The sequence below is a fragment of the Equus quagga genome, chromosome 8 (assembly GCF_021613505.1).
Source record: "Equus quagga isolate Etosha38 chromosome 8, UCLA_HA_Equagga_1.0, whole genome shotgun sequence".
Taxonomy (NCBI): domain Eukaryota; kingdom Metazoa; phylum Chordata; class Mammalia; order Perissodactyla; family Equidae; genus Equus; species Equus quagga.
Window position 1 is genome coordinate 21940794 of NC_060274.1, and position 13673 is coordinate 21954466.

Below are 13673 nucleotides of genomic sequence, written 5' to 3' on the forward strand. Positions count from 1 at the left end.
ACTATCATAAATGTTATGTTGGAAGGAGAGACGGCCCCTATACACGAGGTTCTGGCGCTAGCATCCAGGACACACAGCAATCAACACACAAAACGTCATTCTTCTTGAAGGTCATGCTCTGACCTAAACTGAGCAGAGGGAGATGTTTCATAAAGGATTTGGTTTCACCTGGTTTGTAGTTATAAAAGGAAAATATCAGCAAATAGTCACTATTTCCTTAGCTTCAGCCTCTCATCACCTCCGCTCATGACTCCAAATCTACTTCCTACACCTGAATTTCCAAATGCCTGCCGGGTTTTTCCTTCCAAATGTTCCACAGGCAACACACAAGTATGTGCGTAACTATACAAATTATCTTTTCTTGTAAACGTGCTCTTGTGCTTTCTATCTTGTTAAACGGTCTACCTTTTAAAATATTTTTAGTCTAGAAACCTCAGATTTGCAGCTCATTTTCTCCTTCACCCTCCATATCCCAAGCAGTCACCAAGCCCTGCCTCGACTGCCTGTCTTTGAATTTGTCAAAGCCCTCATCACCTTTTGCTGACACTACTTTAACAGCATACTGGCCAGTAGTAAGTTTCATATCCCCCCAGTGAGTTCTGGAACATTCCTTGGGTTTTTGTAGCCCTGTGCTTTTGAACCTTCTGTACCTTAATAACTGCAATCCCCTGCCTTTATTTTCCACCTGTGTTTTCATACTCAAGATCAAGGTCAAGAACCATCTTCTCCATTGAGCCTTATCTACCTGTCAGCCTACTTCTGTGATTCTACATTTACGGAACTCAATTTGGCATTTCATCTGTCTTGTATAATCTAATGTTCAGCTGCCCTAGAAAACCAGTCTCCTCATTAGTTTCCCTGTCCCAGGTTCATAGATTTGGCGATCAAATCTATTACTCCACACTGTCACTAGCATTATCATCATAAAATATAGATCCAATGATTCCAGTTCTTTGTTATTAACATTGTATTGTTCTCCATTCCCTGCAAAATAAAATTTAAATTTCTTAGAGTGGTGATTGAGACCTTTCAGGATGTGGGCCAACCCATGTTTCAAGCTGTATCTCCATCACTACTAAATGCTCTAAGTTCCCATCATTTGTCCCAAAATGCTCTCCACTTTTGAGCTCATGTTCTTTCCTTTGTCCTTGTCTTCTTTCCATCTCCACTTCCTATAACCTCATTCTGTGAGTTCCCCAAACTCCCTTTTCTCCACCTCTCAAGGAAGCATTAATTCCCTTCTCCTCCGTGTTCACATAACATTTGGTTTACACCAATTATTTGTCACAGGATATAATCTTTGTATAGGCGGCCTCTGCTCTTAGATCGTGAGACACTGAGGAAAGACTGTGCTTCGCACTTTTATATACTCATAGAATGCACTATCTGTAACATGGTACTAGTTGATAAATGTTGCTGTGTGGAATCAAAGCATTAAAAAATGGAAAATTAAAGACATAAGAACAGATGAAGCAAGACTGGCCATAAGCTGATAACTGGAGAAGCTGTGTGATGGATGCATGGGGCTTGTTACACTCCTTCTGCATGTGTGATTTTCCAAAAGTCAAAATAAAAATAAGATATACCAAGCTTTCCAAAATATTGTGACATGTGTCACAGGAGCATGTATCCACTCTGAGTTCAATTCTTAACTCTACCCCTGACCATAACCTTGGGCAGGTGTGTGACCTCCCAGGCTCTACATTTGTTAAATGGAGGCAATATGGCCATTCCAGTCTCCTGGGCCTTCTTTCTGCCCTTTGACCATGCACAATTCTTTCCCACCTCAGGCCCTTTGCACTAGCTCTTCCCTCTACATTAACTGACCCTCTTTGGGAGTGGAATGTTTTCCTCTCTCCCAACAGCATATGGATAGCTTCCTCTTTTCATTTAAATCACAGAATAAGTTTTACTTCCTCAAGAGACCCCTGCTTCCTGGCCATCCTATCTGTACTCACCCTTGTCCCTCTCATTGCATCCTGGTACACTTTCCTTATAGCACTTGGCACATCTGAAATGATCGTGTTTATTTGTTTACTTGCTAATGGTTTGTCTCCCTCATTAGAACATAACCATGTGACAATGAGGACCTTATCTATCACATTCTAAATTCCCAAGGTCCAGAACAGAGTCTGGTTGCCCTAGGTGTTAATAAATACTTGTTGAATGCACAAACATCTGAACATATACAGGGGCACTTAGAAAGCTATCTGATAATTCTTTCTATACATAATTCTATCTAACTGAAGAGCCCAAACATGAGACCCCTAAAATTAATTACAATTAAATGTATTCTAATCTATGATAACCCATCTGATAGGACATTCCATCAAGCTTCCTAGGAAGAATCAACCATAATCTGAAGAAGAGTATGAAAAGTCTGTAAAAATATTTCAAAAGAGTAATTGAAAACCTCTTAAATCAAATGTTTCCTATAAAATGTGAAAGAAAGAGAGGCATTTAATACTCATTTCATACTCAAAGCAATCTTATGAGGTAGGTACTCCTGTATCCCTTTTGTACAGATGTGGAAACTGAGGCACAGGGATGCTAAGTCATGGACCTAAGGCAGAGAGCTGGTTGGGGGGAGACTCCAGGCTCCAGACTCTGTGTTCCTAACCTACACTAGACTATGAGACAAAAATATGCCTTCATTCATACTTTCCTTCAGAGGGTTTTTTGGTACCCTCTGGGTAGAATGGCATGCAAAAGGTGATCAGGTGGATTTCTACATCTGTCAGTTAGTTTTGATCAGTTTTGACCAGAGAAAGGTCTTGTTCCACATCCCCCAGCTACACTTTTATGGCTAGAGTTGTCTCAAAAACACCTGCCTTTTTCCACAAAGGGAACTGGATGAGAACAGGCTCAGCACAAACGTTTTGCAATTACCAGCAAACCAAGTCCAGTGATATTCTTGGGGTTGAAACGAGCAGCACTGCCTCTCTCTGGGTAGGACACATGACAACTATCCACACCACACGGGGGACCCTGGGGACCCTGACAATACAGACTAATAGATTGTACCTGCAGGATCTTCACACCGTGCGCTACCAAAGGTCCCTCTTTGTTAGGTTCATCTTCTCTAGGAATTAAATACAAACTCATCTAATTTAGCAATATTTTAGGCCTCTCCAAATTTGCTGGACTTCACGCACCAAACATTCCATAATGTCCTACTCTTCATTTGATCCTGGAATCAAAGGACAAGCGTGAGGGAACCTGACGGGAGAGCCTTTCTCTTCCCTTTAGTAATGTCTGTGGGATGAAGAAGGTAAATTAAGAATTGGGCTGGGCAAGAAAGTGGGTAGTCAGTGGACCAGGAGCGATTTAGAACCTTCTAAAGCCCAGCATCTTCCTGGAAAGTGTCATGCTTTTAATTTCCAAAAATTAGTGGGACACTGTAAGATTTTTTCCCCTGCAGACACTATTTGCTCATGGATCCCATTAGAGAGTGACTTCCACCGACTGCATTGCTTTGCAAGGTCAGGTCATCAGCACAGCTTCAAAGGCCAGCTCAGAGAAGAAGATGAGCAACCAACATTGTGGATGTAATAACACGCTGACAAAGCCCGGGGTCAGATACACAACCTCTTCGCATGGACTGCCCAGATCTGGCAAAAAAAAAACCCATATATTTTCTTGCACTATCCAGTTAGAAAAGGACATTTATATCCTGTTTAAATTAGGCATCTTCAAATTCAGCTCTAAAATTTTATGGTTAGAGTTACTGAAAATGCAAATTGTTCTTAGGTTCGTTAGTGCTCAGCAGTTTGCATTCATTTTGAACTGTAAGAGGTTCAGCTTCATCCCCTGAGAAGCCTGACTATCTGACAGAATGACAGTTTGGCTTTAGGCTTCGAGCTGATGGAGCAATAAATAGATTTACTGCACCCTAAGGATACTCAAGCTTTCCGTCCACCCTTTTCTCAGAACTTCGCTGAGACTCAAATTTGAAGTTGTCTATATTTTCTTCTTCTTGTTAAAACTGCAATAACTTTTTTCTTATTTTCATACTGTTGAGAGGGAGTGCATAGGGGAAAAAGCTATTTTTAAGTCATGGAATTCAGGTAAAGATCATTCTTTTCCATAAAGATGGTTCCTCTACAAATTAACATATAAAAATTTACTCACTTTCCTGTAAATTCGTTCAGATGAGATAAAACATAAAATGATGCACAAATCTGAAATATTATTTCCTATACTTCCCTATTTGATATATACAGAAATCCTGAAACAGTGATTTACTTTATCTGGAAATCCACAGAGGAGAGTAATACCTCAAGACGGTAGAAAATGAGATAATTGCTTTAAATACACACACACATAGTTTTTCAACACAACCACATTAAGAAAATTGAAAAGTAGAGGAAAAAAAAAACTATAGCCACACTCTATAACAAAGCATTATGAGTTTTTCATGTCATTTCCTAATCTTTTTTTCTATGCATATGAATTTTAAATAAAACACACCACTGCTAAAGATAGCTTTAGTCAGTATCCTGCTTTTTCCACTTAACATCATGCCAATGATCTCTTGAGGCCCATTTTGAGTGTCAATTCAATCATTCTTTGTTTAACATAATAAGCCAATAATTTATAAGCTAATAAAATATGAAAGTACTACTTTACGCATGCTAAAAAGCGTTCCTACTTACAAAATTCAAAGCTTATTGTTTTAAAGTAATATTCTCTCTTGATTATAAATCTGATATGTACTGACACAAAAAATTTTTTGGAAAACAGAAGAAGATTACAATTACCCATAATTTTACCACTCAGCTGTAACCATTTTAAAGTTTACTTTTTAAGTAAAATTTGACCCTTCACACAATTTGTCTCTATAATTAAGAGGATTATTTTGTAGAAATTCCATTTACTATGGAAAGGAAAGTGGCTTTTCTTGGCCATGGTGATCTCTTTCCAAAAGCAATGATCCTGTTGAATAATACACTGCCATTCAAATGGCCTTTTGGCCTTTAAAGAGTGGGCTGGGTGCGTAGCTGCTGGGAGGAGAGAAGGCAGCATGTGGCCAGACAAGCAGCAAGTGTCTAAAGGAACTGAGGTTAGAAGTCGGTCCCTCTCAGGCCACAGGATGAATTCCCCGTGGGACGCTTTGGCCTCACCCTTGTCACATGGCCCAGGAAAGTATTCCAATTCCAGAGGGCTATCTGGAAAATACTGGAGAAACTGGGGGAAGTAGACGAGAGGGTGGACGACCACAGTTCTCCACGACTACAGACCAAACATGCCACAATGCATCCCGTGATGGAGGGCTCAGAGGCATCTTCTCGGTACACCCACAGCAAAGTGTCACCATTAATATGATTCAAGAAAAGCCATCAGGATGGAATTTTCATTTATAGAAAGAGGACTTGGGGGATGAATCCTTTGCTTTTTTCTTTTAAATGTGTGTTTTTGACCAGGCAATAAATTCTCATGTTTCAAAAATTCAAAAGATTCAAAAGAGTGAGTAGTGAAAAGCTCCCCACAATGCCTGCCCCTAGCCCCCCAATTCCCCACCCCCCAGAGGCAACCAATGTTGTCAGCTTTTTGTGGCTCTCTGCAGATAGAGAAGCAAAGGAAGCTATATATGGGAATGGATCCTTCCAGTGTTGCCTGATCCATCACTGTGTGACAGATGATCTCTGGATAAAAAGGTGCCTGGGCAGAGGGAGCAGGGCTGTCTCAACTCTATTGCTAACGAGCCCAAATCCTTAGGGAGTTAACAGATCTAGGTGTCGAAGGGAAGGCTTGCCTGACATAAGGGGATAATGTCTGGCGCTAAGAAGCAGAGCTGATAAGTGAGCTGCTGTATGTCCAGGCTGCATAACGATTCACAGCGTGTTGATTTTCTCCAGGGTGGCTGGTGCCAAGGGCACTGCTATCTTCTACACGAGCAATTTTCTAAATGTGCAACCTTACTGTATTATTGTATTAATTTGCTTAGCCTCAGCAGTGTTTACCAAGCTTTTTTCCTCTTAAAAGAAACATTGAAAACAATCTGAAAATCATAAGCATGATTTTTATAAGTCTCAGAGCCAAAATATTTCTCTCCTGGGATCAACTCTAATGATGTCATACAAATTAATGGAAAAAGAGCAGCAGACATCTGCTTTCCCACTAAGTTTTAAAGAATACCTAAGCAAGGGAGATTTATCTGACTGATATGAATATTTCATTTTTCCTTATCTGGAAAGACATTTTAAAGAGTGTTAGTCAATATTTTTCGGAAAACTTTTAAAGCTTATCCTTGATATCAGCTGTTACCAAAAAAAAAAAAAAAAAGCCTATAATTTTCTCTTGAAATGCAGCTGATCCCTATTTGCATCTATTGATATTTACTTAAACAATGAAGATAAGAATAGACTATTTTATGGACTACAACAAGCATACTCTAAATTTATGCAGATAGGAAAATACAGCAAAATAGCCAACAGAATTCTGAAGTTGAAAAAATTTCTATCAGATAAGAAAACATTCTACAAATCTGTTCTAATTAAACAGTGTAATGGGAGAGAACAGCTCATTAGAGCAGAATAAAGAATCCAGAAAGTGACCCATGTGTATCTTAAAAGAAGAATTTCACATGAAAGGGAAATAAATGACATTGGGACACCTGACTATTGATTTAGAACAAAGTAAAGTTTGTTTACTCTCTTCAATCACACACACAAATAAATGCCCAATGGATGAAAGATCTAAGTGTAAAAAAAAGCATATATAAAAATTAAAGATAATAGTTTTATAATCTTGGCTTTCCTCCATAAGACACAAAACAATGAAGTAAAAAGTAACAATACACACAAATTAGAATATGCAAAAATTTAAACAAAAGACTATAAAAAAGGTTAACAACAGATTGAGGGAAAGTATGGTGACACATGTAACAAAGGGCCAACAGTCACAATATCTAATGAGTTTTTGCTAATTCATATGAAAAAGACAAACAACCAAAAGAAAATTGGTCAAAACAAATCAAAGAATAAAAAATAAATGGTCAATAAAGATAGGTAAAGATGCAGAACCTTACAGAAATAAATGAAATAGGAGATTCTTGTTCATTCTTTAGAATATAGACCCCTCACCACCACCACCACCATGCCCCCAGCCCCACCAAACGCTGAGAAGGGTGAGTAGACCCGGCACGCTCATAAACTGTAGGTCACAGGATAGTCTTTCAGAATGAAAAAAATATATATCCAGTTACTAGCAAATCCACTTATGGGACTACTACAGGAATACTGGTGTGTGTGCACAAAGATATATTTATAAAGAAAGTCACGGCAGCACTGTTTTAATAATGAAAAACTGAAAATTCCATAAACATCCATCAATAGAATAACCGTTCAATAACTTATGGTGTATTATCTAGGAAACGCCAGAGACTCATTCAAATAAATGAGATATATACTAATATGGGAAGATTTTCCAGATGCGGTTTTGTGTGTGACTGAGAGGGTGTACATAAAGGTATGTGAGTACCTACATGTATATCATACACATATATACACAGGTTCACAAATGCACAGAAGCGTCTCTCAAAGGATCTGCACCAAACTTTCACCAGTGGTCGCCTGTGAGAATGGGAATGAGGTTGGGGAAGGAGTGAAGGGCATTTTCATTTTTACTCAATAGATTTTGGTACTGTTTGAGTGTTTAATCAGAATCTTTGATCTGTATACATAACACATAGATACATAAAAAAGAGATTACATTACTTCTCCCTGCATCTTGCTGCTTCCTTCCTTGTTCACAGTGTACAACAGAAGAGAACCCCTTTCAGGATAAATATTTACTTTTCATAAAATGAGGACTCCCATAAAAACACATTTTTAAAATTTGATTATGTTCTATTTTAGTTTATTCTTCATATAATGTTATCAAATGCAAAAGGGGTTATCACCTAACAACAATGTCTAGAAAACTATGCAGAACTAAAGCTATGTGGATGATAAAGACTGGGCTGAGTGCACTCACACCTCTCAGGGGTCAGGATGCAACGACACAAACACACGCCACCTTCCAGTTGCCTGGAGGTCCCAGCCAGCTCGACGTCACCATAAATATCCAGCCACCTTATTATGATCAACTTTACTGGAGAAGTATGACCTCAGGTGTCAGATATTCACATGAAGTTTTCCTGACCCCAGAAGTGGAAGGGAGAAAAGGAGGAGACAAATAGGTCTGGCTCGAGGTGGGCATGTGATGGGTCCAAGAGTAGATTAGAATAGGATAAAGCCTTCAAATGCAGGAAAACCCTGTGCCTTCAGGATGTCTGAAAGCCCTACATGCATTTACAAATAAACATGATGAAAACAAAGAAACGAAACAAAGAAAGAAGAGTTATCCTCAGGAGAAAGGGGGACCTTCTTCTGCATACCAGACATTATGATAGGAGCAACAGCTTTGGAGCAAATCAGGTCCCCATGAACTTCAGGGACAGGGTTTGCTATTAAATTATGAGGCTATACCACTGCTTCCTATATCATGTGACCTGCTCCCCAACATGGAAGACTACTACCAATAGGAACCACTGCAGAAACAGTGGCATCATGATGTATGGCTGCCCTACAGAGGCTGTATCTAGCCTAAAGTATCAGCATTTATTTTCTAGAAAGACCTACTGTGGTCATCATCTAATCATATGTCCTCATATGCTTTTTTTTTGCTGGGGAAGACTAGCCCTGAGCTAACATCTGTGCCAATCTTCCTCCATTTTTTATATGTGGGTTGCCGCCACAGCATGGCTGATGAGTGGTGTAGGTCTGTGCCTGGGGTCTGAACCCATGAATCCAGGCTACCCAAGTGGAGCGCACCAAACTTAACCCCTAGGCCACGGGGCCAGCCCCCTGGTATGTTTTTTAACAATTCCATTTTTCAAGATTTGATTGGCATGAACATTTTTAGGAGTATCCCTGTTATATAAAGCAAAGCACATAAACCCATGAGAGAGAAGTGAATGAACACCTGTGAAGTTGGGGGTCAGAACACGTGATCACTCAGGTCCCTTCCATTGTTAGCAGCCTGTGAAACTGAAGGGCGCTGGGAGCAAAACGGCAGGATTGTAGCAATCTTCTGCAGCACCAGTAAAAACTGGATGCCTATTCTAAGTCATGTCTTCCGAAAATTGAGTTCCTGTCCTAAGTTACGTCTACTGAGAGCTCCAAGCAGACACATATGTGCCCACACTGGCTCTCACCGGCAACTGTTCTGGATGTAAAACATCAACTGAGTCTCTTCAAGAGCAGAATAAATGGTGCTTATTTCTGGCCCAGAAAATAAAACTAAGAAAGAAACCAAAATGTAGCCCTTTACAATGATTCAGACTTCTTTGAAAGAAAAAAAGGCTCAATTTTAGAAATGTTCATTAGATGGTGTCATGTTAAACTATATTTTAAAAAAATGTTAATTGTGGTAAAATATATGTAACTTAAAATTTATCATCTTAATCATTTTTAATATGCTAACTGCATTTTGTCTACCTACCTTGTAAACTGTCGACTCTCTTCATGAACTTCCATTTCTGTGCTTTTAAATTCATTTAGTTCTTTCCTTATCGCCGCCTAAATAAGAAAACACAGATCAACAGAATTGTTACTCAGGCCACATATTTCCTCAGCATATACAGCACCAATGAAGCAGAAATTCTGTTAAGAAACGTCTTGGAGAAAAGGATTCCTAATTTCTATGATAAAGATATGATTGGGTGGTCTAGTGGTTAAGATCATTGCTCTCACCCCTACTTCCCGGGTTCATTTCCCGGTCAGGAAACCACACCACCCATCTGTCGACTGTCATACTGTGGCAGCTGTGTGTTGCTGTGATGCTGAAAGCTGTACCACCAGGATGTCAGATACCAGCAGGGTCACCAAGGTGGACAGGTTTCAACGAAGTTCCCAGACTAAGGCAGGCTAGGAAGAAGGACCTGGCCACCCACTTCTGAAAAAAGTGGCCATGAAAACCCTACGAAGAGCAGCGGGGCATTGTCTGATAGAGCGCTGGAAGAGGAGAGGATGGAGCAGAAAGACCAGGCAGGGTTCCCTCTGCTGTCCACAGGGTCACTAGGAGTCGGAATGGAATTGATGGCACTAACAATGAAAGGTATGATAAATGTAGTATCGTACTCCAGCCACCCTGAAACCAGGATAGATTTCCTTCAAGTGTCTTTGACAAGGTAGAGAAGGAGGGGGCTTTGCTAAACTCCTCCTGGGACCTGATCTATGAGTCACACACAATATCCTCCACCCTGGATGACCACAGGGTCATGACCACAGGTCACCCACGTACAACAACACGGCTTTGACTAGCTGCCATAGAGTGCCTGAGAAGGCAGTTGCTATTTATTCTTTAATATTGAAAGTTTAGAGAAATAGAATTAAAAATTGAAGCACAACACTTAAAGCCACTCAAAGAAAAGATCAAGTAGAATGCTATTACTATTACTATTTCAAGAACACTTAATCCATGCCATGTAAATGTTGGGGTTCAAAGAGACACTTATGTCATTCAGGTTGAAAAGCTGAGATACTCATCAAAATGTTAACACAAGTTGTCTATTAACAATAGTGGCTGCAACACGGATGGTTTTTGGTTTCAACTTTGTGCTTATCTTTATTTCCTAACTTGTCTACAGAGAACATTTTCCTCACATAAATAAAAAAATACTAATGAAAACATCCCCATAACCTCTGTGAAAAACGAATGCTTCAGCTGAGCACAGAATGACATTACAAAAAACAGAGAATAACTTCACCAAGAGATAAGAAAATCTACTTAGTGGTTGGAAAATGACGAATTTTAGAAGAGAAAGAAGAAAACCCTGAGGCCTCCCTGGCTTTCTTCCATCACTTGCTGTTACTCTGCAATATACAAGCATTTCCCCCTCCACCTCTTACAATGTTGTATTTAACTCTTGTTGTCACAGATGGTCTCTCTTGTCAAACACACTCCTCAGCCCCTGTAGTTTCTACGTGGAGAACTGGGAATTGTGGCTGGGATCTGTGGCAATGATTCTTGCTACTGATTTTTGGAAGAGATGAAGCAAGCAGAGAGAGATTGTGGGCGCAAGTCCCCTGTGAGAAGACTACACAGCTCGTCTCACAAGTGAGACCAACGAGGACACTTTGTTTTACTCACTGTAAAAAGTGATACCCAGAACTGGGAATTGAAATAGTGAAGGTGCTCTATACTAACCGCCAATGAACATCTATCAAGAAAGTCTTCCTTGAAAGGAGATATTTTAATACGGATAGTGGCAGAGAATCCCGTCTCCACGTTCATTTTAAATCTCTCCTCTAAAGCTAAGGTTGCAGCAGAGGAAGTGGAAAGTAGTACACCAGAGTCAGAACTCATGCATTCTAGTCTCACCTATGCCTTCTATGGCAGGGTGACCCTCAGCAAGTTACTTTGCTCCAAAACCTGTTTTCCCATCTGGAAAATGGGGATGAGAATTCCTCACAATATTATGAGAATCAATTAAGAACATATTTAAAAGTGCTTCATACACTGTAAGTATTCAATGAAACATCATTGTGAGGCTTTCGAAAAATGAATTAAATTTTAGTTTGTGATTGTAACAATTCTTTCATTGTTATTTATAGACAGTCTACTATGTGCAAGAAGATAATGTCACTGAAGGAGACTCAGAGACTAACAAGGCAAGGTCCTTATTCTCAATAGTAGCTTGGCTACCAATCTAAGAGTCTGGCAAAAATCAAAGCATTCTTTGAGAATCAACTGGGATATGAAACGGACAAAAAAAGAGTACCATACAGTTTATTTTTAAATGTAAATTGTGTACTACACACCCTTTATATTAGTAACATTTACAATTCACTTATGACTATATGCATACATTTTCTCTGAAAGAGCCAGTTCAGTATTTACAGGCACATCCCACATGTGCATCTGCAATGTGACTTTGCCATTCCCTCATCAAGAGGTGGAGTGTCTCTCCAGCCTTGAATCTGGGTGAGTCCTGTAACTGCTTTGAACAGAACCCAGCAGATGCGAGGCTGAGCCAGTCCAGGATGTAGCCCTTAACTGGCCTGGCATCTTTTGTGTCCTTCTTCCTGTAAGTCAGCTGCCATGTAAAAAACATGACTACTCTTAGGAAACCACACTGTTAGCGACCCAAGGTACAAGGAGAGGTCCTGGAGGATGAGATGCCAAGACAGCGGGATAGAGACGCCAAGGAGCAATAAGGCAGATGTGTTAGTGAAGAAGCCGTGTTGGAAGCGGTGAGCAGAATAAGATGGTTGTTTTAAGTCACTAAGTTTTGGGGGGGGGGTTGTTACAAAGTAGTTGATAACCCAAATGCTATTCCAAGACTTTCCTCTTACAGATGATAAAATGGAGGCCAAGAGAGGTTGAGCGACTTGCTAGATATCAAATGGGCATTAAGGTACAAAGATGGGGCTCAGATGTAGGCCTTCTTATTTCAAGTCCCACACGCTTTCCAATAAAATGAGCTGCGGGGCCAAAGTCATCTAGATAACTGCCTCAGATCTCCATGTTGTGTGTACTAGTTTGTAACTAGAAATGATGAGTCAGTTATAGGCAATGAACGTGATGTGAAATTACAGGGACTGGTGGTTTGAAATATATATCAGTAGGATGTGACTACAGGCAATTAAAGAAATGGAATACTCATTTAAAAAACTCACTGAGGATTGACCACAGTTTTATTCCAAGAGTTACTTCCTCTTACTATTTAGACAGAAGGTTTCCTGAGAGGGTTATGAGAGGGAAAAAAGTAATTAAAGACTCTTTATGGTAGGGAAAGACATGTACAATAATCTTAACTCCCCTCTATGCAAATGAGACCAGAGTTTAGGCCTAATAACTCTTCACATAAGTGTAAATGGGTCTGATTTTGCTGAGAGATATGGGATAGAAAGAGGTAGGCTGATGTAGGGGGATTTGGAGCCCAAAAGGTGCTGAGTGGGATCAACAATGGGAAATCACTGAGCTGAAACTAGGCATTTCTAAGATTGAAACAAAACAAGCCCCCAGGAGATTCCACTGAGACCAAGTACGTAACACAGTCATGCATCGCTTAATCACAGGGATATGTTCTGAGAAATGTGTTGTTAGGTGATTTTGTCATTGTGCAAACATCATACGGTGTATTTACACAAATCTAGATGGCAGAGCCTACTAGACACCTAGGCTATATGGCAGTAATCTAATGGGACCACCATCGTATATGCAGTCCATCACTGACCAAAACGTCGTTATGCATTTTGGTCATAAAGACCAAAAATGACTGAAACTAAGTTTAAAATTGACTAATGATAACTAGCGATGGAAAGTCTGCTTAATCACTCCCAGTCAGTTCACGGGTCAGCTTGGCCAGAAGCAACAGGTGATTTGCTGAACACAGACCCTGTTGCCTTCTCAAATAACATGAGGCCAAGATTAATTAGAACTCCCATTATTTTGATGTCTTTTGCTTATTTCTTTCATAAAAATCTGACATGGAACATAGAGGGGATTTCTTGACTAGTCATCAGCTCAATGCCATGGGTAGGTAAGTGTGCTCTCCTCTGCTGCCCGGGCAACCATCGACGGAGCAAAGGATATCTGTGTACAGAATTAAAATTTCAGCCTTTCCCAGGACCTGTCTAGACAGAGCATTCCTGGGGGGATACCATGTTCAATTCATCTTTGTG

The 13673-nt window shown here is 40.0% G+C and overlaps 1 protein-coding gene across 4 annotated transcripts in view; it reads right to left on the reverse strand.

Moving 5' to 3' along the window:
• The window catches only part of PHACTR2 (phosphatase and actin regulator 2), a 124230-nt gene that overhangs the window by 6847 nt on the left and 103710 nt on the right, over positions 1 to 13673 (reverse strand). For all 4 annotated transcript variants that reach the window (XM_046669374.1, XM_046669373.1, XM_046669372.1 and 1 more), the window contains one exon: positions 9487 to 9563. In XM_046669374.1, coding sequence (XP_046525330.1) covers positions 9487 to 9563 — 77 coding nt within the window. The remainder of the gene's footprint in view (positions 1 to 9486; positions 9564 to 13673) is intronic.